At 29.4% G+C, this 20,385-nt stretch overlaps 2 protein-coding genes across 2 annotated transcripts; both read left to right on the top strand.

Annotated features, from left to right (window-relative positions):
* Positions 1–1,581: 1,581 nt before the first annotated feature.
* LOC108345092 (probable serine/threonine-protein kinase PBL11) lies at positions 1,582–5,113 on the top strand. The gene is made up of 7 exons (XM_017583662.2): positions 1,582–1,640; positions 1,738–1,889; positions 2,810–3,105; positions 3,343–3,478; positions 3,603–3,742; positions 4,217–4,340; positions 4,459–5,113. The coding sequence occupies exons 2-7, from the start codon at positions 1,754–1,756 to the stop codon at positions 4,983–4,985; spliced, it is 1,359 nt and encodes a 452-aa protein (XP_017439151.1). The 5' UTR covers positions 1,582–1,640; positions 1,738–1,753; the 3' UTR covers positions 4,986–5,113.
* A 4,146-nt stretch (positions 5,114–9,259) lies between these two features.
* Positions 9,260–19,961, top strand: LOC108344550 (probable serine/threonine-protein kinase PBL11). The gene is made up of 6 exons (XM_017582982.2): positions 9,260–9,461; positions 9,956–10,287; positions 10,673–10,808; positions 18,399–18,535; positions 18,625–18,745; positions 19,435–19,961. Exons 1-6 carry the CDS (start codon positions 9,260–9,262, stop codon positions 19,959–19,961), a joined length of 1,455 nt encoding a protein of 484 aa, XP_017438471.2.
* The last annotated feature ends 424 nt before the right edge of the window (positions 19,962–20,385 follow it).

The raw sequence follows: 20,385 nt of genomic DNA, 5'->3' as shown, positions 1-20,385 counted from the left end.
TTAAGTGTTTCATTCATTATTTCCATTTTCTCAAGTCATCTTTCTACTTTTTCATGCATAACGCACAAAATCTCTTTTGGAAATCAGCGTTTCACTTGAATCAGTCAAAACAAATGCTCTACATATGCTCTCTCTAATATTGTTTAATAATTTTTCATCTAAACTGAGAAAAATGTTTACTTTTTCTTCGTTTAATATAATCCAAATTACATATTTTTTGGTTTTTATTTAAATTTAAATTTATGTGTTATTATAGTTAAAAATTACTTTAATATTGACTAGGAAATTGTTCAAATTTCTGTCTTCCAAATGATCTTGGATAATTTATTAAATTTTCTGCTTAACCGTGTAAACATTTATTAAATTTTCTGGTTTATTTTTCTTGAGCTTTAATATTTTTGACGAGTGTGTATCAGTTGTTTTTAGACTTTTTATTGTACTTTTCTATTATTTAACACTTTATTTGAGCACAGTTTATATATTACTTCCGTTACACTTAAAATTTACGCTAATTAATAAAGTGTAATTTTTATTAATAATAAATGTTGTCTTAAAAATAATATATGTTGGAGAGTTACTTTTATCTTTAAAATGTGTCCTTTTTACCCTCTGAACATCTTAAAATTCCAATTAGGATAATTTATTATTCTCCATATCTCAGAAATAATGGCTGGTATTTAAGTTTTTTCAGATTAAAATTAACAATATTTATTAAAATAATTTTAGTACTAAAGTGAGTCCACCACTTTTCTCAACAAATTCAAGGACTACAAATTATAAAAAAAATTAATATATTTTATTTGGAGACAAATTAGAAAAAATAAATTTCATTTAAATTTGAAAACATCAATCAATTTGACTTCTTTAAAAGACTATAAATAAAACAGGGTTATTTTAAAACCGAAAGAGTGTTATTCAATGCAACAAGTTCATCAGACTTATTTTGATCTTAGCAGAATTATTCCTTTATTATATTTTACTTACTATATATATATATATATATATATATATATATATATATATATATATATATATATATATATTGATCCTAATCGGAGATAAAAGATTGAGAAATATGTAGATATTAATGTCTATAGTAAAAAAGAAAACAGGTAATATTTTCTACTAAAAAATCTTGAAAAAAATTTCTTTCTCTATTCCTTTATAATTTTAACAAAAACTTGTTCCTTTTTACTTATCATTTTTAAAATTTCAAGATAACGTGATTTTCTTTTCAATTATACCCTTATTTTCGTGTTTATTGTTCCTTGAGAACTGTTTGTGTAGAAACAAATTAAAAGAAGTTAAATAAGTAACGTATTTAAAAATGGATTAAAAATAGAACAGTTAGATATTTTCTTTAATTTTGTGGAAAAAAAAAAGAGAGTACCGAGTGGCCCTGAAATAACATGTCAGCATTAAATTCATCGTATATAATTTATTTATTTATTTAATATTATTAATTGGTAATAATAATAATAATAAATGTTTACACATTGACCTATATTAAAAGACGAAACATCCATTGCTAAGTACAGGTTCTATATAAACAAGCATTCCTTGCTCCTCTTTTTTTCACATCTCATATTAAGTTTTGAAGCATCACAAGATAGTTTTACACAAGCATTTCTATATCCAAGGTTTTCCTTTCATTCATCACAAAACCCTAGAATTTTCTCTTCTTCCTTGTCATCTTTAATAATTTTGTGCTAAAATTTGTGTGTGAAATTTTTTAAGGGTCTAAACTGAAAGTATGAAAAACAAAGATGTTGCTCAAGGTGCCATTGAAGAAAGATCAAGGTTTTGGAAGAAATTGAAGACTTTTCTAGGTTGCATGCTTCTCAGCTCAAAAGAGGAAGCAACCTCCAACAAAAGCAAAGATGGTGAAGGTATGTAACTTGTTGAACCATTCTTCTTAAAGTTCTCCCTTTTCCAATCTTTGTCTTCTTATTACATTGTTTTATTTTTGACATTTATTAATTTTATTTCTTTTAGTTTTTTCTCTCTCGTACACCTCTTAAAATCCTCAATATGCAATTGCATCTTTCACCCTTTTTCCTTTTTTTTATCTATCTTTCCGATTCTCATTTTCTTATGTCCATTTACCTTAAATCAAAATCTATTTTAATTAATCAATCATATTAATTTGGATCTAAAACTCACTAGTTCTTATAAAATCGATTCCCTATAAGGTATGGTTTGTGTCTTCACATAAACTATAATTTGATCTTAAATTTTCATCGAATATAAAAATTGATGGGATCCGATAATGAATAGTATATTAATCCAAATATCATTTAAGATAAACTCTTATGACTATATTAAGGTAAAAAAGTTTGAGTTTAATTTAATTTTATAAAATCAGTTCATTAAAATAATATCTTTATGATTGGGATTTTATATCAAGGTCATTGATTTATTGTCATATTTTTAATCCTTTTACATCCTTGAGACGTAGAATATTTGGAGAGAAGAAAAATAAAGTTAAAAATAGAAAATGAATGTAATAGATATGCATGTAGAAAAGGAAAAAAGAAATTTAAAATTACGAAAAAGATCCGGATTATAAATTTTGAAAATTGTTTTATTTTTCATTACATCTTTGGAGAAACCAAAACAAAAGATCGATTGCTTATGTTTATGGAATTAGTTGTTGATAAAATCGAAAAAGGGCTTTTTGTGGTTGAAAAAGAATACATTGTGTATGTTGCAAAATTGAATTAGACTTGTTAACGCGACTGGTTCGTGTAAAATTTTAGGCTGTTGATTGAATTTCTATGATGTTTTTTGTTTTCTATGTAATCAACAGGAAAAAATGTCAGAAGAGACCTTGTTCGGCACAAAAGGGAAAATCCCTCATCCACCAACGAAGGGCAGGAGTTTATTGCAACTTGTTCCAATCTTCGGAGGTTCACTTTTCACGATATTCAGATTGCAACACAGAATTTTGGTTGCAGGAATTTTCTTGGTAGGGGAGGTTTTGGAACTGTGTTCAAAGGTTGGGTTGATGAAAGAGGGAATTCTGCAGCAACACCTGGAACTAGGGTTCCAGTAGCAGTGAAGACTCTTAACCCAAATGGATTTCAAGGTCATAAACAATGGCTTGTATGTGATCATCCTAAACCCTAATTTATAACTTACCATTGCGTTTAATGTTCACCAATATTGTAAGAAAACTACACAGATTTACAATTTGTATCTTTTAAGGACTTGCTGTAAATGTTAACAAGACAAGAGTAATGAACACAACCACATGATACTATTGAAGGTGTACAATTTGATAATTTCTGACTGTGTTTTAGAGTTTAAAAATTGAATCTTTTCACTGTTCTGTGTTTGCAGGCTGAAATTAAATATCTGGGTGAACTCTATCATCCTAATCTAGTGAGATTGGTGGGTTATTGCATGGAGGAAGATAAAAGGGTACTCGTATACGAATACATGTGTCGAGGAAGCTTAGAGAAGTATCTGTTCCAGAGTATGTTGTAATTTTATTGAAATTTTGGTTCTAATATATCAATCAATGCAATTTTTAAGTCATTTTTTAAAATATATGCTAGGGATTTAAAATGGAAATAACAAGAAATATTTTTATGTATCAGGAGGAACTGTGCGACTGCCATGGCGTATCAGGATTAAAATTGCAATGGATACTGCCAATGGTTTGACATTTTTGCACGAGGAAGCTGCACGGGCAGTGATTTTTCGAGATTTCAAGACATCCAATATCCTTTTGGATAAGGTAAATAATTTTAACTTTGCATTCATAAATATTCAAATTTTAAATTTAAATATAAGTGTGTTTATTCAATTATATATATATATATATATATATATATATATATATATATATATTATTAGAGAATTTAAGGGACTAATGTTTAATTATCGACTCTACATTGGGTTACGATTCTAAATCTCTCTCGTAATATCATTAAGATGAATTAACCTATATCCGAAATATTGTTCATTTTGAATTTTATTTATCACAATTTTATCTTTAAAAGGAATTTAGGAAGTAGAAAAAGAAAAAAATATTTCAACCGTCTTATAGGATATAATAGAAACCATAAATATATGTATAAATATATGAGATAATAACAACATCCATTATATAATTATAACCTAATATAGCAGAGTTATTCATATTCTATATATAGTTTAGATTCCACTATCTTAATATCAACATCTGATCGGATTTCATTCACCATTTCAGGACTTGAATGCAAAACTTTCAGACTTTGGGTTTGCAAAAGATGCTCCAGTGGGAGATAAAAATCACGTGTCTACGGAGATTATGGGAACAGAAGGTTACATAGCCCCTGAGTATGTGTTGACAGGTTAGTATATTTTCAAACATCTCAGCAATTTGTTATCAAAATGTTAAGGTACAAAGTATATTAATATGAAGTTTGTAGTATCTTTTGATGGTTGAGATTAAGAATGTTTTTGACACAGGGCATCTTACATCGAAGAGTGACGTTTATAGCTTTGGGATGGTTCTCCTCGAAATGCTGACAGGAAGAAGAGCTGTGGATCAAATGAGGCCTGCAAAAGAGAAACACTTGGTGGATTGGTTGCGTCCTCGCATAAGGAGAAAAGAGAATTTTCATTACGTGATGGATCCTAGATTTGAAGGGCAGTATCCAATCAAAGATGCATATAGGGCAATGAGGTTGGCCGTTCAGTGTCTTCGGCATGATCCAAGTGGAAGACCACTGATGAGTGAAGTGGTTGGTGAGTTGAAGCATTTGCTGGCTCGTGATGATGATGGCATGCATTCTGCTCCCTCAATTTCACCTTCACCTTCTCCTTCACCTTCAATCCCCTCATCCTCACTTGGCAGAATCCATGTCGGTCCCTCCAACCATGCCGCCGGTGCTAACAAGTATGGCCTTAGAACTGCTTCAGAACCGAACGTCCCACGGCGTTTTCAGGCCTCACCACTCGGCCAAGACAGCCCTCTCTTTCCACCTCCATCGTAGTCCTATCCATCTCCTCCTAGGGTTCAACTTTCTTCAAACCCTAATCTTCACTTTCTTGTACATATAACTTTTTTTTTATCATGTTGTCCAATTTCATTTTGTAGTTAATTTAAAGTATAATGTCATTGTCTCACCTCTTTGTTTCCTCTGTTATGAATGATTATAACATTTCGATATTTGTGTACTTTTATCTTTTATTTTTTTTTATCTTATTAGTATATTGTAGAAAATAGTTATGCATGACAACAAGCAATTTAAAATTAATTATATTTCTTAATTTACTAAATTATAATTAAATGAATAATCATGATCTATCCAAAAAAGTGTTACAACAACAGCTTTGAATAATCAATAATAACCTAAGTTGGCATGTATGATAATGGTAACTTTGCAAGGAAACTAGATATTTTAGATGATGCAGCAAAAGAATACTAAAAGAATATTAAAAAACAATTAATTTTAGAGATAAAAATAATTAATCACTGTATTATTAAGTTAAATATCATTTTATAAAGTAAAAATTATTAGCACCTAGTCTCTATGATTAATTTGTAAATTTGAGTCTAAAATTATTTGTAACATTAGTTATTAAGATTTTTGTTACTTATTATTATTGATTCTAAATTAGTCTCTAATTTTAAATTAAAAACTAATATTTTGATAGATAAAACTTTGATAGTTAATGTTAGAGATCAATTTAGATTTTAATTCACAAATAAATTATAATTTTTATTCATAATAAAGACAATTTTAAATATCAATAGCATTTAGTTTATAAAATGATATCTAAATTTGTTAATAAGTGATTAATTATTTTTGGTTTCTATAAAATTGATTAATTATTTTTTTATAGAACTCACAGAATCCTTTAATCATGTGAAATATTCATAACATTCCATAATCAAATCCAAACATCCCACAATTTCAAAATTATTACCAAATAAAAGAAAAAAAAAGTCTGTACGGATATTCTGCACTTTAACTAAGGTTGAGTTCCATAAAGGAAGAGAACAATAATAATAGGTTCTAGAGCTTGAAAGAGGGGAAGAAAGATGGAATAAAAAAATCAAAAGTCTTTTGCTTTTTGGAAAAAGAAAGGAAAGGAATTTTTTAGATTAATTACATCACTTTCTTTTATTTTTAGTTATAAGTTTATTTCAACCCAAACCTCAAGGCCTAGTATCTCTTACTATACTCACCACTTAATATACGATTCGCAATCTGAAGATTAAATACAAATATCCTTTTCTAACAAAATGTAAAACTAGCACACATACATTTTATAAATATAATTAAATAAATAAGAGCTTAAATACTTTACTTTTCAATTTATTTCACATAAGTATATTAACTCAAGAAAAAGTCTTAGCGAAAGTGTCATTTTTCTCTTCTCTTATAAACTCTATATCAATTAAAAGAATTATTCATTTATTATGTAGAAATATTTATTACAATTAATGTGCCTTTTCTCAATAATAAATTTTTTAGCAAAAATAAAATCTGATAAAATTTTATTAGGAAATGTGGAAACTAGACACATAAGATAGTTATTAATTAATTTATTATCAAATTTAAACATGTTTAATAACAAAAGTTAGCCTTATTCATCGTTTAAACAATCAAACCGAAAAACCAGGGCTATTTATTTATATCTTTAGATGTATTAAGAAGATATGAAAAGGAAGGAGATGAAAAAATAAATAAGACAGGTAAGAGATGAAAAAATAAATAAGACAGGTAAGAGATAAAAAAAGAAAAATCATTTCCTACATCAGATCCAGGTGTAGAAAGTACAGAGGAAATAAATTCAAGATTAAGTTATATATGTTTTCTTTTTGTGGGAAGGGGTTATTTTCTTTTAAATATCTTTGTAGCTTTAGAGGTAAAATTGAAATTTTTCTTTATTTCAAACTTTGATAATTTTGGTTCTTAAATTTAATTGTTTTTAAACTATGATATTAATTTTTTTTAGTTTGTGAAATGATATTTTAGATTAATATTAAAGTGGAAAAGTGTGAGATGGTGTCAATAACTTAACTTGAAAGACATTTAATACATCAAAAAATTTAAATGTAATTGGATAAAAAAAATTATATCTATTTATTTTTAAGTTTAAAAATTAAAATATATCAAAATTTGAATCATGAATAAATTTTAATTTTACGTAAAAGTTCACACTAAAAAGCATATTTAATTTTTTTTTTCATAATATACAGTAATATACTTATTGTTGTTTTTCTAATAAAAGGCATATCAAATTAATACACGACTTTTGGTTAAATTCAAGGACAACTTCCTAAATTATTTTGAAAATTTTTAATTAGCACATTAAACAAAAACAAATATGTAATATGTAAGTACTTGATTGTTTTCTTAGTTTAGGAACATATAGTAAAAAATTTCCAAAAACCATTTGATCATTTTTCTACGTGAAAGATACATATTCAAACAACCTAAATCAGAATGACAACATTTTGGAAATTTTTAAGCTCCCCCACAAAAATTCTAAAAAATTAAAAATAAAAACATATACACGTAATAAAATAGGAAAACTTAGTGAACAGTTAATTGTGATATGATGAGGAGGATGTTGACCATTGACCAAACAATAATATGTGAAGAAATTAATTTAAATTTTATTAAAAAATTACATGTGTTACTGTTATAACCTTGACCACATTTATTTTGAATTAATATTTAAGTATATTTAAGATCATTGAAAAATTACATACATAACTAAACACCTGGTCAATGATAATTATAACCAATAATTATAGTAATTAAGTTATTAGTTTCTTAGTTTTTCTTAAAATATTTAGAGATATATCTCCAAACCCTGTGAATTCTGAATCCTTTGCATAATACAAAAATAATGAACACGAAAACGTGGAATGGTTTTTGCAGTTGTTTTCAAAGTTCTCTGCAAAATTGCATCCAACGAGTTATTATGACAGAGAAATGCATGAGTGTTTTTATCAGAAATGGTTCTATCCTTCTTCTGAAATAATGCAGTTCATCAGTGTTGTTTCATTCCATTCCTTAGCCAAGTAATGTATTCTGTCATCTGATTTTTTAAATAGTTTTAGAACACTGTTTTTAATGCATCCAATATTTCTTATATTTTTCTTTCGTTGTTTTATCAATTATGTTAATTGAGATGCTTTTGATAATGGTTTGTAACTTTCATAATCTTTTTTTTTTATCTTAATAAATTCTGCTGTCAAATTTATGAAAATTAATTGTTTTAATAAAAATGGTGTCATTTTTGACATGTTACGTGTAGACCTCACTCAAACTTTTTTAAATTCAAAATCTTTTTCTTCTTAAGCGTCATATTCTTTCCTAAATTTATGAAAGAAATTGTAAGAAATGATTAATATATGTGATTATATTATTTAAAAAATATTATTATGATATGTCTAAAAATCTCACATAATTTAAAAATTACAAAAAATATTATATATTTACTTTCTTTTCTTAATCTACAAGAGAGTTTCTAAAAATAAAATTATGATGGAATAATCACCTTAAAATTGAAACATATAATACTTTTAAAAAATCTTTGTCTACTTGTCATTTTGTCTCATATTTTTTTTTAATTAATTCATCCGAAAAAATATTTAATATTTAAATTAGTATATTGACAATTTATTATGTAATTGCTTAAATTACTTTTATAAATGAATGCTTAATTAATACATTACGGGTTCAAAATCAAAACTTACTCATCTTAATGTTTATGCATGTTAACGTGTTCTCTTTCTCAAATATTCATTGATTACATTGACTATTTTTCTTTTCACATAATCATTTCTCATATTCAATGAGGTTAGTTTCTAACTTGTTTATCAGGTCTAGTAGCTAAACACTAAACACCCTTTCATATCTTTCGTAATAGAAAAAAAAATCAAGTTTTCCATACTTATACTATCACGAATGAGATTAATATATCTATCATATTTAAAATATTTGTGATTAAATTGAATTTTATCATTAGTGTTTGTTGACTTCCATGATGGAAATATTTGTTGATGGACCCACAAATAATCTCTCAAAAATATATTTCACCACCCTATAACATTTATTATTATTTATTAAGCACCTATTAACCATTCTAGCTCTAATGCACATACCTTATTAAGCACTGAAGAATACCAAGATCAGTTTACACAATATTAGTACAAAGTGTGTTGTTAATTACCTGGCATGTCTCTTAGTATTCATCATTAAGAATTTTGTTCTTAAATTTGTATTTGTTGAATGTTTTAGGGAAAATGGGGAGAATTTCTGGTGTTAGGGTTGGTTCTTCAATTGGGGGCAAATCCAAAGGAGGGAGAAAGAACAAAGATGTTGTTCAAAGTAGTAGTGGAGAAGGTTCAAGATTTTGGAAGAAATTGAGAACTTTCCTAGGTTGCATGTTTTGGAGTTCCAAAGGGGAAGATTCCTCCATAAACAAAATCAACCAAGTTGATCATGGTAATATTAATTCTACCTTTTTCACCAATATTTCTTACAATTTACACACCTTTTTCTTAACCAAAATTCTTGTGTTGACTTGTTTGATTTATACATTGGAATTCACTATTAAAAGACTACACATTCTCAAATCATGTTTACCTATCACATTTATATGTATATTATCTTTGGTTTTTAATTTGTATACTAGGTGTCCACCACTCTTTTCTCTCACAATATAAATACAAAAAGTAATTTTGAAAAACCAACTTCAAAAATTCAATTTCTTTCTTAAAATACGTTAAACCAAATCTACATAGATTTTGTGTATATATATGTTAACATAATTACTTGTGAAATAAAATTGAATGTGCATCTTTTATATGTGTAGTATACATGCAAATGGGAAATCAAGATCTTCTTTTATTCTCTCGGGGATTACATGTATTGTGTCTAATTCATGTACATGTTATGTTGCTTATTAACTATGCTTTCACTTCATCCTAAATCAACAGGAAGACATGTTACAAATGATGTTGACAGACAGCAGCCAATTGTCCCAAGATCTTCGTCCAACAGAAGAATAAGTAGCCATGCAAGATTGTCGGTTCCGGATCAAGAACTGTTTGAAGCTTCTTTGCTTCTTCGAAGGTTCGCTTTTCAAGATCTTATGTTGGCAACAAGAACTTTTAAGGTTGAGAATTTTCATGATGAGAAAGGGTTTGGAGTTTTGTTGAAGGGTTGGATTAATCCATATGGAAACTATGCAGCAAGGCCTGGAAAAGGGATTCCCATTGCAGTAAAGGCACTCAACTTAAACGAATGTCAAGATAAAAACGAATGGCTAGTATGTGATGCTAACCCTAACTAAATTTCTTTATCTTGTTTGCTATTTATTTTATTTTAACCATTTTTTTATTTAGAAAAGTAATTACATGGCTTCAATATTTCTCTATATTTGTCATTTTAACACCTTCTAAGTTTTTTATAGTTGTTTTAAACGTTTTACACCCACAACTCCAAAAAGGTACATCATAATGTGTATCCTCTTAAAGAGTTAATGTAATGTTAGATACTCAGAAATAGGGTGCATAATCTTAAGATAATTAGAAAATCTGTTAGTGTGTAATTTGTTTTTTTTACGATATAAAATGCTATAATGCACATTAATTACTATTTATGTTGTTAATTAAAAAAATGATTTTCTCTCTCTCTATTTCATGTATATGCAGGATGAAATTATTTATCTTAGTAAACTCCAACATTTAAATCTGGTTAGACTAGTCGGATTTTGTCTTGAGGATGACAAAAGGCTGCTTGTATACGAGCATATATGTGAAGGAAGTTTAGAGAAGCATCTTTTCAAGAGTATGTTTTAATGTATTTATTTATCCATTATTCATGTTAGTTTTTTAATTGTATTTGTATGCTTTTTAAAATAATTAATTTGTTTTTTCTTTTCATTATTCAATCATAATTTTACGAATAAAAAACTATAAAAAAAAAACAAAAAATTATCCTCCTAAAATAAACTAACCTTATTTGGTGTGATTGTTTTAATGTCACAAAAGTTACAATGTCATGGTGTAACGAAACTTATTTAGTGGTGTGGAAGAAAGCCAAGGTTAAGGAATTGGTTCATTATTTAATTACCAATTGAGTGAAATCCAAGTTTATTTTTTTCTACAATAGCCTATATATTATATTATATACATGGTGCATGTTACCAATCCCTTTTACATAGACCCTATAATCAAGTGATCGAATTTTATATCTGATTAGTATAAGCATCTCTTTGCATCGTATTAGTTTTGTAGATATTTTTGCATTTATTTCTCATGCTTTGCACCCTTAGCGTTGCCTGAGCATAGTGATTTCTCCGCCATGGACGTGAAATCATGTTATTTCATTACTAGAAGGACATAAGCTAGTTAAAGTGGGACAGCGATTAGACCTAAATAGTTATAAGAAAAAAAGTGAAAACATGGTTAGGTATTATCAATTATGTTATCAGCTATAGTATTTATAGTATTTGATCTAGTGGTAAGGATCCAATTCAAAACATCATGTTGGAATAAGACATTATCCAACCAAGTCATGGTTTACTTTCTTCTTTGATTGTGTCAATCAATTAAAGAGTAATGGTAATTTTTCACTTATTAGATAGTCTTAAAAACTATTTTTATCAAGGATAATTTTTCTATAACAATAATAGACAATTAGTTGATGAACATTTTGAAGCCAACTAGTTTCTACATGATTCAGATCTCATCAAATTCTCGTGTTGTCATAAGATAGGTTTAAGACAACATTTTAAACACAACGTCCTCTAGGTTATTCTAATCACATTCTAGTACTTTATGAAGTATTTTAGTGAAAATGAAAACATTTTGGTCTAGGTTTTCTTTAACGAAATTTTAGTTTATATCCTAGGGTTCTCATTTACAACATCTTGAGTTAGTTTTACAAACTCGTCAATCTTAAAATCGCATGGTTTTGGTGTTAGACATGTTGAAGTGAGTACTATGTGTTTGTGATAAGCGATATAACACATGCAAATAATGACTTGTCATGAAAAAAGAAGAAAATAGAGAGAAAAGAGAAGTGTATTAACACAAAACTTGAGAGAGTATATTACAAAGAGAAGGCAGAAAGGAGAATAAATAGAACACATGTAGGGTCATGCATTTGTTAACAGAAAAAATAAAAACAAAGAAAAGCATAACACTTGGTGCTACACAAGTTATGTTAGAATCTGATTTCGCAGCTTCCATTCTTATTATTTTGAGAGCCCTCCTCAAGCTCCGAGTGAATGTTGAGCATACCTAACTTACAATGGATGAAATGAAAGATTGAAGGAGCTAAAGCTTTCGTGAGAATGTCCGCATGTTGTTTCTTTATGCTGATAAGGAGAAGCTTTATGGTTCCACATTAAATCTTCTCTCTTACAACTTGACAATCTATTTCCATGTGTTTCATTCGTTCATGAAATACATGATTTGATGCAATTTGTGCAATAGACTGATTGTCAAAGAATAAGAGCGTTAGTTGAGTGTGTTGAACATGAAGATCTTCTAGAAAATAAGAGCCATTGCAGCTCACACGTTGTAGAAGCAAGAGCTCTATATTTGGCTTTTGAAGAGCTTCTTGAAACAATATTTTGTTTCTTCGATCTCCAACAAATGGGTGAATGACCAAGATAAATTATCTATCCAGTTAAAGATTTTCAAGTTTTGGGACACTCGGTCCAATCTGAATCACTTTGAGTGCAAAGACATGTTGACTTAGGTTGTGAACAACATATGCAATGTTTGGTTGCATATTTGTTAAATATATGAGCTTACCAATAAGTATTTTGAGAGGTGTAGGATCTGGAAGGGGAATTCCCTAGTCTATAGCAGCACATTTGGAGAAATTCATAAGAGTGAAAATGGGTGCAGAAGCAAGCAAGCATACCAATCTTGCAAAGAAGATATAATGTGTATTTGCTTTATGAGATATGAATGCCTTTGTTACTCTGAGCCACCTCAAGACCAAGAAAAAAGGTTAAACCCTCAAGTTTTAAATTTTAAAAGTCTTATCGAGAATCAAAGTGATGTTCTTAATCTCAAAAATATCATTTTCAATTAGTATAATATCATCGACATATATCAAAAAAGCAGTTATGCTTGTTTCAGATTTCTTTATAAAAAGAGTGTGATTACCTTTGGTTTGTATAAATCATTAGATAATAAGAGAGTGGTATGCTTTTCATACCACTAACGACTCGCTTGTCTTAAGACCATATAAAGATTTACGTAGTATACAAACTTGATTTGATTGGGAGAGCTAATACCAGGTGGGAAATCCAAATACACTTCCTTGCTTAATTCCCCCTGAAGAAAAATGTTATTCACGTCCAGTTGTTTCCAATTTCATTTGTTTATAGTAGCTAGAGAGAGAAGAAGTCAGATGGTGGTGAGCTTGGCTACGGGTGAGAAAGTGTCTAGGAAGCCAAGACCTTCCATTTACATGTAACCCTTGGCAACTAGATGTGCTTTGTGCCTATCGATCGTGCCATCAACTTTAAACTTTACCTTATATACGCATATGCAACCTATGACACTCTTGTTAGGTGGCAAATCCATGATAGTCCATGTTTTGTTTCTTTTTAAATCCATTATTTCTTCATTCATAGCTTTGCGCCATTCACTAATATAGAATTGTATATGTTTTAAATAAATCGTGTGTCTAATGTAGACTACACAACATGTATTTATAGCATAATACATATTCAATTATAATAAATACACCGACTTCATTCTAATAGTCCCCCTTAAGCTGGAGCATGTATGTCATATTTACCAAACTTATTACAAATGTCCTCAATCCGATGGCCTTTAAGGGACTTGGTTAATATGTCAGCTAGCTGATTGTTAGAGTTGAAAAAACAATAGGAATGAAAGTAGAAGCCATGGAAAAAAGTATCGGAAATGGGCTAAAAAGAACTACCGGGGTGTGAGGTAGCCGGGATGAAGAACAATTTGTCAGTTTGAAGCACGGTTAGCCAGGTTGGAGCAAAGTTGGTCGGGTGTAAGCACGGTCGACTGGGTTGGAGTAGTGAATGAAGCGTAGTTGTGGATGATTTCTCATACATATTTCACAATGCGAGCATCAAATCTACTGTTGTTTTCTCGTTCATGATGTTGAACACAACATTAATGTCATCTGAATCACACCAAGTGTCTGCCGATCTAACAACTTGTAATCTGACTACTCCATGTCGTCTGGATTCTTCTCGCTTTAGGGTAGATACAAATTTTTTTGCTATAGGTAGTCCTCTATTTTCATCTTCCAAAACTCGAATTCACTGCCATGGAATTTTTTAATCTTCACCTTTCCTTCTTCCAATGTCATTGCTCCTTCTACTTTTGAAGAAAGCTCCTTCTGCTTTTGAAGAAAGCTCTCACTACTTCTCTAGACCAAGATTTCCAAGAACAAGAGAACCAAATCTTGATATCAAATATTTTCTAATGTGGAAGATCAGACAAAGCTGCAACCCTAGAGCATACTAAGAAAATTGGCTCTTGATACCAACTGTTAGGAACAAGACAATAAAAGAGAAGGAGAGAGAAATAAACAACACAAGAGCTTAACATGATTCGACTACAATGTGTATGCCTATGTCCACACTACACTAGGAAGTATGTTTATTTTGGTGCATTTGTAAACCTTACATAAGGTTACTTATATAAAAAAGTGGAGAACATCATCTCACAATACTAAGCAATGTGGGACTAAAATCAAACTACAAAAACTAACAAGACACATGGTCTGTAGCTTCTGAATCCAAAATCCAAATACTACTTTTACCAAGATCATACGCACCACAAAAGTATTACATCGTTGAGTTAGATCAGTGGAAATAGTATGGATCTTGTTAACATGTGACTCTGTGATATACCTTTCTTTTTTACTATTCTACATTAAACTCATGAGAGCTTGATATTGCAACAGAGTTAAACGAACATCTTGCTCTTGATTACTACTATCTTGATTTCCTTCTTGTTTAGCATTTGAAAATTTGATGGAATTAACTTTGCTATTTGAAAACTTATGCCCTGGTGGGAAACCAAGTTTTCTATAACAAATGTTTATTTTATGACCATTTCTTCCAATGAATGCATACCTTTCTACTTGTATTCTTGAAACCTTTACTGTCATAATTCTGTGGAAATCCATTCTTCCTATAACAACTAGCTTCAAGAAGACCAATCTTACCACAAAAGATGCAACTTGGTCTATTATTGACAACATTTATCTTGACTTTAGTTTCATTCAATAGATTGTTTCCCATTGACGTTCTTGTTGGGTGACATAAGAGAAAACCTTGTTGATCGAAGGCATAGGATCTATTTAAAGAACATGTGACTTCATGCTTTTGTATTCTTCGTTCAATCCTCTAAGGAACTACATGACCTGGTATTCTATTTTTCTTTTCATGATCAAAGACATAACGTTGAAGAACAACTGAGATCGAGTCTAAAATTTTCTATTTCATCCCAAATGATTCTAAGTTTTGTAAAGTAATTTGTTACCATGAGATCACCTTGTTTGATGAAAGAGGCCTCCATTTGCAAATTTGAAACTCATATAAGATTTCCTTGGAAATATCCAGCCTTGAGATCCTTCTAGATATCTTTAGCTTTTCTCATCCATAAACTACTCTGGCAAATAGAAGGTGAAACGAAATACACGAGCCAAGACACTACCATGTTGTTACACTGTCTTCAAGCCTAGTAAGTATCCTTGTCCTTTCCTGGTTAGGGGTTGTTCCATCAACAAATTCAAGTTTGTTTTTGGCAATAAGAGCAGTAGTCATAGACCTGCTCCAATAATAATGTTTTTTTATGTCCAAAACCGGTGCTACCAAAGACATAATTGGGCTTTCGTTGGGATGAAGATACAAGAAACTATTAATAAAGATATTGTCATACATTTTTTTACTCATGATGCAAAAACAAAAATAAAACACAAAAGATAAGCAAAAAGGAGAAAAGATTTTCATAAATGTGTAACAGAGCATTCCAAATGAAGTGCTTTGATACCATCTTAGAACTGCATGGTTTTGTGTTAGACATGTTGATTAGTAGGTTATAACTTTAAACATGTTTAGTTGAATAAATAATTTACTCAATTTAAAATGCTTGAGGTTTAGTATAGGTCAATGTTTAGTTGCAAGAACTTATCAAAGCATGTTTCACCGTCACACTTGATATATAACTTCTCATTTACCATGAAAGAGGATTTCCTCTTTCACAAATATTGATCTATATATGCTATTTGATGAACAATCAAAGTCGCTAAATTAAATGCCTTGGGATGTATTTGCATTGTTTCACATTCAAAACCTAAGTTTAATATACAGTACTTGCTTGGTCAAAGTTTGGTATTTATTTCTTTTCACATAAGCTTGATGTTAGAGCAAAAGTCCAACATCCAATTTTGATTAAGTGTTAAGAATAACAAAGTATACAAAATATGGTGATGCTTCATCTGAAAGAAAAAAAATTTAGTCCAATAACAAATCATGTAAGATATAAGTGTCATGTCTGATGGATGATATGAAACTGTGCAGTCATATTTTACGTTTGACATGGCATAATATGTGTTGATAAGCGCATAGAACTAAGCTAACCTCATACCAAAAAAAAAACATAAATGCCTATTTTATATTGTAGGAAATGTCTAGTACTTCCACTTGTCAAAGGGATTCATCAGCAAAGGACAATATTCACATCAGAAGACCTCTTAGATAAATATTTATTGTTTTTCTTCAACAACTCTCAAAGAACTGTCTACTCATATACACTGCACTTTAGTCAAATTCAAGGAAAATAACCTTATCCAAAAAAGAGATAAGTATATCCAACTATTAAAATGTTACATAAATAGCATTTATTGCTACATGGAATGCATTTAATACATCCTTCAATATCAAGCTCATCAAACAAGAAGATGCATTAAAAAATAGTTAAAGTTACTCAAAATCATAAACAATTACAATGACCACTTTCTTTAGAATCTATATAAAACATATCAAAACGAAGAACAGAGAGAAAAACGACGTTTCATAGTATTAAAACACTATTGAAATTTTTTAGCCAACTAAAGCTTCATAAAGGAACGTTCACTTAACAAGCTCTAAGAGAAGAATAAATCTGGTATATGTCAATAAACAATTACCCTCTCTAGCGAGCAACTTAGTGATCTCTCACTCCTCATGCAATCTACTTATCTTAGCTAGTTGGCAAAAGTAATATAGAAGCAACCTACTTATCTTACTTAGTTGAGTCAGTAATAATTTGTTCAAAGAATACTTGAACGAGGTGATACAACAGTGGGTAAGAGATGAAAGAGTATTCAAGTTGATATAGAAGTGACTTCAAATATTTCTCTTAGGAATACCTCTAGAAATCTAAACTCTTAAATAAGAAAAAGGGAAAATAACATTTAATATAATTGAAAGAAGATATGTGGTTTATCAAAAAGGTATAAGTCTTATAAGCCAATAACATTTCTATCTATTGTTCCATTGACTCATACACTCATATACCAATTTGTTAAGAAGTGAACTTTAAACATAATTCAATCTTACAAAAGCCGACTTGTAAAGTGAGTTTTGAACTCACTTACATATTTTAAGTTGACCATATTTTTAGTTGATGTGAAACTTTCAAAACATTCTCCTCATACCAAGACATATGCATCTTAAACGTGAAATTAGACATTAATGGATGATCCAATAACAGTCCAATAATGAATTGAACAATAAACCCCACAAACAACAAACTTTGTTGGAATAAAGTCTAACCCATGGCTTTATAGTGTGTTAAATCTAACTCAACTTTACAAAATTAGCTTGTAAAGTAAGTTTTATACTCACTAGTATACTATAAATTAATCTTATCTTTAGTTAATACATGACTTCTAACACAATTCCCTAATACTTTCCAAAAAAATTTTGCTGCCTTTAGAAAAAACCATAACATCCTCCATGTACAAAACATTTGTAAGAATAGGAATAACTTTAAATAACATCATACCATCAATCCTACCATTGTGAACCACTTTTATTGAGTTTCTACTAAGTACTTTAACAAGAAAAAAGGACATAGGAGAAAGAGATCTCCCCTGCTATAAAAGTAACCCACCAAATTAATATCACTCTAATAAACAATTTACAAAATGAAAGATAATGTAGATCCAAGAATTATTTTATCTTTATAGTATTACCTTATTTTAATATCCTCGTTCAATTAACAAAACAATAATAATTTCATTATATAACTGCACTTTTAATATAATTTCTTTTTATAAAATTTGAACTTATTTTCCATAACATTTAAGTTATTGATTATTGTATATGTTAAGAGATATATTATATATTCACAAGTTATTATTGTCATCTACTAGTAGGCGCTGTACACCTTACATGGCCTACGAGGATGAAAATTGCAATTGGAGCTGCTAATGGCATGTCATTTTTGCATGAGGAAGCTTCAAGACCATTAATATTTGGAGATTTTAAGACATCTAGTATCCTATTGGATAAGGTAACATGACTGTTCCATGACTTACTATTCTAATTTTCAACACACAGATACCCAATTACCTACATCTTAATATCATTTTATTGGATAAGGATTACAACACAAAACTTTGTGACTTTGGTCTTGCAAAAGATGCTTCAATGGGACATGAAATGCGTACAACTAAAATGGTAGGATCAAAAGGCTATGAAGCCCCAGAATATATAATGACAGGTTAGTATACTTAAACATCTCAATTTCAAAGGTTGTTAAGGACTTCCAAAGAAGGGTGTTAAATTTGTTAAATATTGCATATTTAAAAAATAAGAAAGGTAAACAAAAATTTTAGATTAAATATTTCTTAAAAGAAGACATTATTTGAAAGGATAATCATTATTGAAAACAAATCATTGTTGCTAATTTGATATTTCTTACACAGATATTATCACTAAGTCCCTTTAATTTATTCAACTACATATTTCATGTGTAGCACATAATCACAAGCTTTGGGGAAATGACCTATCTAGGATCCTGCTTAATTTTTCTTCATAGTAAACTTATCAAATCAATGTAATAAGATTGCATATTTGTCATTACTCCAACGTAAATCTAGAGTTTTTGGTGCTTAAAACTAGGTTTTGGTTCAATAATTGTATAATTTCTCAGCTTTCTTGCTAAATGGAAAAATATATAGATGACTTTACTTCTTTAATGAAAACTCATTCAACTATTTGTTCAAAGATTAACTATACCAAAACCTCCAAATTTATTAGGATACAATAGAATTTCTCATCTTCTTATCTCATTGTTTCACTATTGACATAAACATGGTAATAATGTGTGCATGATTTAAGATTCAATGTTGTATATAGTGCAAGTTTCTACTCGATTTGCTGTTAACATTAATAGTGTTGCTGACACAGGACTCCTTACTCCAAAGAGCAATGTTTATAGCTTTGGACTGGTTCTACTTGAACTATTGACAGGAAGAAGAGTTATAGATAAAACAATGCCTATAGAAGAGCAAAACTTGATAGAATGGTTAGGGCCTCGTCTTGGGAACAAAGCAAACTTCCATTATTTGATGGATCCTAGACTTGAAGGCCAATATCCAACAAAATTTGCTCATAAGACAATGAAATTAGCTATTCATTGTCTTCGCCTTGACCCAAAAACAAGACCCCTTATGAGTGAAGTACTTCATGAGTTAAAATCTTTGCATGATGACATGCTTGGATCCTCAACCTCCCATGGAAGAAGGCATAAAGGTCCATCCAACCATGTTAGTCCTAACAAGTATGGTGTTGGAATATGTCCATCATCAAATTTTCCAAGGTGCTTCCAAGCCATGCCAGAATGTCAAGACTATCCTTTACCTCTACCTCCATCTCCATCAAATCCAAGAGTTAGATCTTCCTCAAATCCTAGTTTGGAAATTTATTCAACCTAGTGTTAGTTTCTTGTGTACATAACTATTAGGAATTGATTATTTTAGTTCCATGTTGTAGCAAACAAAACTAAATTTAGATAGCAATTCAAAGAACACAGTAAAAAAAGTATTACTAAATTGTTATATATACATGATCTCGCCCTTTATTTATGCATAAATGCTACCATCTTTAACATATTTGTTATTAAAGTTTGTTTTCAAAAACTGATCACAAGAACACTTCAAAGTATTTGTCTCCTTAGCACATTTATGCTTTTTAAAAGTTTGTCTTTCAAACACTTTAAGAAAACAAAAATAAGGAGTGATGATTCATTACTCATCTATTTTTGTTTTTTAACTAACCTTTTATGATAAAAAGTTTATTTTATATGATAAAAAGTTATAAGCTAAAAAAAGTTCTAATTTTTTTACACAAGTAATTTAC

This window comes from Vigna angularis, chromosome 8 (genome assembly GCF_016808095.1).
Source record: "Vigna angularis cultivar LongXiaoDou No.4 chromosome 8, ASM1680809v1, whole genome shotgun sequence".
NCBI lineage: Eukaryota > Viridiplantae > Streptophyta > Magnoliopsida > Fabales > Fabaceae > Vigna > Vigna angularis.
Note: the sequence above shows the minus strand (reverse complement) of the source record. Positions and strands in the feature narration are given on the sequence as shown.

Coding starts and splice junctions, on each gene's coding strand:
- LOC108344550 (XM_017582982.2), top strand. CDS start 9,260: ATGGGGAGAATTTCTGGTGTTAGGGTTGGTTCTTCAATTGGGGGCAAA. Junction 9,462..9,955: donor AATCAACCAAGTTGATCATG/GTAATATTAATT, acceptor CTAAATCAACAG/GAAGACATGTTACAAATGAT. Junction 10,809..18,398: donor AGAGAAGCATCTTTTCAAGA/GTATGTTTTAAT, acceptor ATCTACTAGTAG/GCGCTGTACACCTTACATGG.
- LOC108345092 (XM_017583662.2), top strand. CDS start 1,754: ATGAAAAACAAAGATGTTGCTCAAGGTGCCATTGAAGAAAGATCAAGG. Junction 3,106..3,342: donor AAGGTCATAAACAATGGCTT/GTATGTGATCAT, acceptor CTGTGTTTGCAG/GCTGAAATTAAATATCTGGG. Junction 3,743..4,216: donor CCAATATCCTTTTGGATAAG/GTAAATAATTTT, acceptor TCACCATTTCAG/GACTTGAATGCAAAACTTTC.